At 41.2% G+C, this 6,000-nt stretch overlaps 1 protein-coding gene across 2 annotated transcripts in view; it reads right to left on the reverse strand.

Moving 5' to 3' along the window:
* Positions 1-6,000, reverse strand: part of SSH2 (slingshot protein phosphatase 2) — a 302,660-nt gene extending 296,660 nt beyond the window's left edge. Inside the window, exon 1 of one of the 2 annotated variants that reach the window (XM_008010924.3) lies at positions 5,710-6,000. In XM_008010924.3, the coding sequence (XP_008009115.2) occupies positions 5,710-5,772 (63 nt within the window). In that variant the 5' untranslated portion in view covers positions 5,773-6,000. The remainder of the gene's footprint in view (positions 1-5,709) is intronic. The other variant, XM_008010921.3, reaches the window with a different exon arrangement.

Genomic DNA, 6,000 nt, shown 5'->3' on the forward strand with positions numbered 1-6,000 from the left:
TATACTTAATAGAAATCAATTTCATATCTGCCTTGGCTTTATTTTCTCAAGCTAGTGAGAGAGGTGTGCTATATTTAATCCATATGTACATATAACTCAATAATATTTATTCAGCATCAAGAAATAAGATGCATATGTAAATGGATTTACGCATTAATTAGAATGTGCATCTTAAATGTCAAAACTTTGATGAAACTTAGATGGACATCTATCTAAAAATACACCACACTCAATCCTGATGGCTTAAATCAAGATTTAAAACAAGAGTAAGCCTTCTTATGATGATTCAGAATCATCATTAGGAACATATCATAGTAGCTGTCAGGAACTACTGGGTCCTAGAGGGCTATCTGTCCCTATATTAATTAGGCAAGAATTGCTCAATTTTTTTTATTATGCCAGCTACTTGTGGGTTTTTTTCCCCCCCCTTTTCCCTTGTGGTGAAACCAACAGCTATTCTTTCCCAGCACTATAGGGAACCTGCCTTTAGCAGCACCTGTAATTTTCCATTCTTATGCTGCTTTTGGAAATATGAGAATAAGAAAACTTAACATCCACATTTATAAGATTTATGTATAAATTAAGAGTTAATAGGCTTCAAAGAAAGCTATCACCTAAAATGATTTGCATAAACTTAGATGATTCTGTTCTAGGTAGTCAAGGTTGCAATATAAATGATCTCCAAAGAGACTGTGAGTTCTTGATTGTGTTTCATATCTTGCACCTTTATTCAACTGGCAGTCAAGTCTCAGGATCAGAAACTGCATATGCTGTTTCTCTTACCACATCATGGAAAGAGATATAAACCAGGAGCCAAGGAACTTAACTCTATGCAGTTATTACACCCACAAGTTTTGTCACTTTCAGCCAAGTCTTTAAACTGTGGTACCTGTCCTGCGTAACTTTTGAGGCTGCTTGAGAATTAAATTAGATCACAAACACACACACACCAAAAACCACTCTGAAAAGTACAGGGCACTACAGAAAACTAAAATACTATTATAGTATTATACTGTGTTTATTTAACCCTGGATCAATATAGGTATCAATTCAGAAAACTCACACCAGATTGGGGATTGGTGGGAGAATGGGGAGGAGATGATGGTCAAAGGGTACAAAGTCTCCATTAGACAGGAGGAGCAAGTTATGAAGAGCTATTGTACAATATGGTTTCTATAGTCAATAATAATGTATCGTAGACTTGAAAATTGTAGCCGGTCACAGTGGCTCATGCCTATAATCCCAATTCTTTAGGAGGCTGAGATAGGAGGATCCCTTGAGGCCAGGAGTTCAAGACCAGCCTGGGCAGCAAGTCCCCAAGCAAGTCTCCATCTCTACAAAGAAAAAAAATTAAAATTAGCTGGGCAGTCCCAGATACTCAGGAGGCTGAGGTAGGAGGGTCACTTGAGCCCAGGAACTTGAGGCTGCAGTGAGCTATGACTGTGCCACTGCACTCCAGCCTGTGCTACAGTGAGACCCCATCTTTTTTTTAAAAAAAAAAAAAAGAAACAAAATTGCTGTGAGATTTTAAATGTTTTCACCACAAAAAAAGCTAACTAGGTGAAGTGATAGATGTTAATTAGCTTTACTTAATTATTCCATAATGTACACATATATTAAAACATGTTTTATACCATAAATGTTTTGTCCATTAAAAAGTAATACATTTTTTAAAATAAAAAAGAAGTTTAAAAAAAATTTATACCAGAAAGAACAGAAAGAGACAAAGATGATTCTTATATTGCCTTCTAGTAATCAGGAAACATCTATTATCTAAGAAAAACAATATCTATCCCAAGAGTTGGCATCTCTGATCCCTCCCCTCAAATCTAATCAGTTCCCAAGTCTTTTCCACAACCCCTCACACCTGTCTCTTTCTTTCCTTTACCACTTCAAAATCCCAGTTTGGGCATTTATTACCTCACATCTGAGCTTCTAGAACAGCCTCTCACTGGCTCCACTCATGGCCTCTCTCTCTCACAGTTCTCTGGCTCATATCTACTAGATCAATTTTCTTAAAATAGGCCTGGTGTGGTGGCTCATGCCTGTAATTCCAGCACTTTGGGAGGCGAAGGTGGGCAGATGGCTTGAGCCCAGGAGTTCGAGACCAGCCTGGGTAACATGGCGAAACCCCATCTCTACAAAAAACAAAACAAAACAAAAAAACAAAAATTAGCCAGGCATGATGGTGCGTGCCTGTAGTCCCAGCTACTGGGGAAGCTGAGGTGGGAGGATCGCCTGAGCCCAAGAGGCGGAGGTTGCAGTGAGCCGAGATTGTGCTACTGCACTCTAGCTTGAATGGCAGAATGAGACTCTGTCTCAAAAAAAAAAAACCAAAAAAACTTAAAATACCACTGTGATCATATCTACTCAAAACCTCAGCAGACTCTTCATTACCTTCTCCATCAAGTTCAAACTCCAAACTCCCAAGCTCAGTAGTCCCTGTGCAATCCTAGCTGCCTCCTCACCTTTATCTCTTACTACTCTCCCAAACAAATCCTTCCTCAAACTGGTCTATTTAATTCCTTCAGATATGCCCTGTACTCTTCTGCCTCGAAGTTTTGGCGTACACAATTTCTCTTCACTTGCAATACTCTCTTCTTCACAGCTTCTCTCTTGGCCTATAGAAATTCAATCCATCCTTCAAGAACTAGTTTGAGAGCCACCTACTAGGCATACTTTTTCATCACCAAGGAGGAAAAGATGGCAGATTCTAAAGTTAGACATGTCTGGGTTTGAATTATAACTCCAGTCACTTACTGGCTGAGTGACACTGCGTATATTCCTTAAAACTCTTTGCCTCAGCTTCTTCATCTTTAAGATGGGGATAAGAGCAACTTCCCTAAGGCATACTGTGTAAAGTAAATGAATTAATTCATGTAAAGCACTTAACATGATGCCTGGCATAGATGAGGACCCAAGAAATGTTAGATATTGTTATTACTCTTATTATTAACATTGCCATTAGTGAATTTATCTTAATCTGAATTCAGATAATACTTATGGCCATTACAAACCCTTCACGTACCTACAGTATCATTCCCCTCCTTCTTCTTTCCCTCTTACCTCATGTTTGTTCTTCCTCCAATGCCCCAGCCCCCTAGATTGCAAGATCCTGATGAACGGGTCAATTTCTTATACATCTTAGTATCTACAATGGTCACTCACACCTAGCATATTGTTTAATGCCTAATGAAACAACACTAAAGAGCTGGCAGTATTAAAATGCCCTGCATCCTATAGTAAAAAAGTATTAACAGCGTGCCCAAAGTGATTAATTAAAAAATGTAAATTTCCAGCCTCACAAAATTAAATCTCTTCTTTCATGGTTCTCTAGGTTCTTTTTGCTATTTTAAAGCAAACGACCCAACCTATTCATGCAGCAAGAGATGGAACAGCAAAATATATGGAGGTCAGACAGCAGCCAAATGCTAGAGTACAAGGACCTCGAAACAACTCAGCTGAACACAATTCTGGATGAAGTCCAAAAGGGAGACAATTTAAAGGGAAAGGAAGCCGGCTTATTAGTTATGCTAATAATGCTGATTGTTACACCAGCCTTAGGATTCCTTTGCATACAGGGTCAAGTATAAACAACTGAAATAACCAGGCTAGTACATATAGAAATACTAGTGATTCAGCTCAACAATGGAGCTTATTACGCGATCAATTTAATTACCTATGTCAAAAGTGACTATTAATATACCTCAAGATTCGAAAGTAACTCAAGTTTTGGCTAATGAAGTCATATCAAGTGTACACGGTCTTACTGTATACTAATCATTCACTTCAAGTAAATTAGTATGATGACAACTTGATATACATATATTATCATAGCATAAACTATTTTCAACAATGCCCAAGGAAAATAAATGTTACTATAGTACTGATTTCCAGTTTATTTGTATGACTCTAGTAACTTTCAATCAATTTATTCAAAATCAGGCCTAGTAACCACAAACCAAAGAGTTTCCTAGTGGAGTGAATTAAGAAGGTTTGATGGTATGTTAATGACTTTCCAAAAACTAGCATAAAGTACTACACATAAGAATAAACTATATTAAATTTTTATTCCTATGATACTTGTCTTCAGATGACCCTAAAATGTTTTACCAGCTTTGAAGTACAAGTATTCTCAAATCACAAAATCTTAGATTAGAAATAGAAGTCCCCCACTGCAGGAATTCTTTATATCACCTCCCAGGCAAAATGTTCTCCAGCCTTTGCTTGAATATTTCCAGCAATGTGCACTCACTATTTTGCAAGGCAGTGCACTCCACTGTTACAAATTCTTCCTTACAATCACTGGAAATCTGCCTCCCTGAACCAAGAATCCCTGTTCTGCTCTCTGAAACAACCCAAGATATGTTAACCTTTGAAATAAAATTACTTATTGAATTAAGATATAGTTATCAATTTGGTCACACAAAATGCAATTAAAGCTCAGAAAAGAAGAAACCACAACCATACACAACAAAACTTTGAAATTCAGGAAATTATACTGAAATGACAAGCCACCAAATTTCAGGATATCAAAGCTCAGACCTCAGTTAACATACAAATATTAAGAGTAACCTGATTGATTTTTGTTACAATGGAGAGTGGTACAGTGTTTATTAAATACCTTTTTTTGCAACTTGATACTACTAAATCCACCAACACAGTTTTTAAAATTACAGTTCTGCAAGAAGTTCAAGGTGGTTTTCCCAGTTGCTCACATTTTCATTCAGTCTATTTCTCTCTAAAACATCTGGGTGTTTGTTTTTTAAAGCCCATTCGCCCCACTGGTGCAATATATTGTTTTTAAAAATAAATATTTTCAAAAACGAAGCCTAAGAGAATGGAGTGTAAAAGAGTGGGGGTGGTGAGAGGAGAGAAGGCAAAGATGGGCCCAGCGGGGAAAGGCTGGTTACTGGGTATTCTCCTTCTGAGAGCATGCTTTATTAGCATAGGCATCTGAGGTAACGAGTCATACAAACACGACCTTATAACGAGAATGATCATGAGCAATGAGTGTAAGGCATAAATATCTGTAAGATGGAAATAATTTGGCACTGATCACCAAGCAGCACCAGATGCTTCGGGACCTCATAAAGGAAAGGTTAAGAGGTCCAAGAAATAGAGATCATTGCCATCCTTTGGGGTGGGGGGCAGGAGGAAGAAACCAGGGAGTAACTACCGTTGGGCAGTTCAAAGCCTGAACAGTACAGAGCACAAGAAAGCCAGCAAGTGACTAGGGGAAGGCACACACCCTGGCGAGTCCGAAGAAGGGTGTGCAGTGTGCAAATACTGAACGGGTCTATGAAATGGTGTGGGTAAGAGATGTGGGTGTGGGTAAGGGGCAACGCAGGAGGCTCACGGTCCCCTCCCTGCCGCAGAGCAACAGAGGGTAAAAGAAGGGGGAGGGTGAAAAGCAAGAATGACTCATTACCAAAAGGAAGTGCTCAAGCCATAGGGAGGCATGCCACAGGGGATTTCAGGGCGAGGACTGTGAGGAGCTAGGTGCTCAGGGTGATGGGGGTAAAAATCAACGTCTTGTAGTTCCTGCTGCTAGTCTTTAAGATGGGGGTGTGGGGGGTTCGCGGCAGCCGACTGCCAAGGCCTGGGAAGCGGCGCGGCGCGTGCGCAGTGGCGTTCGGCGGGACCCGCTGAGGCAAAGCGGAGCCGCAGTGACAGAAGCAAGCGGAGCGGCCGCCAGGAAGGACTCACCGAGGCGCAGGGGCTGGAGGTGGTGCTGGGGGTAGGTGACCGCTGGACCGTGACCAAAGCCATCTAGGCGCTGCTGGGTTGTTCCGGGCAGGGCATTCTTGTCCTGAGTGTGGGGGGCGGGAGGGTGACGGAGCCGGGATGGGGAAAGGGGTGCGGGGTGGGGATGAAGGGAACGGGGAGGAGGAGGAGGCCGCGGGAACGGCCGCAGACTCCGCACCCACCACCAGACTCTCGCCGACTGACGCGCCGAACGGGCGGCGGGCGGGCGGTTCGGCAGCTGCGGGGCACAAT

This window comes from Chlorocebus sabaeus, chromosome 16, assembly GCF_047675955.1.
Source record: "Chlorocebus sabaeus isolate Y175 chromosome 16, mChlSab1.0.hap1, whole genome shotgun sequence".
In the NCBI taxonomy this organism is placed as follows: Eukaryota; Metazoa; Chordata; class Mammalia; order Primates; family Cercopithecidae; genus Chlorocebus; species Chlorocebus sabaeus.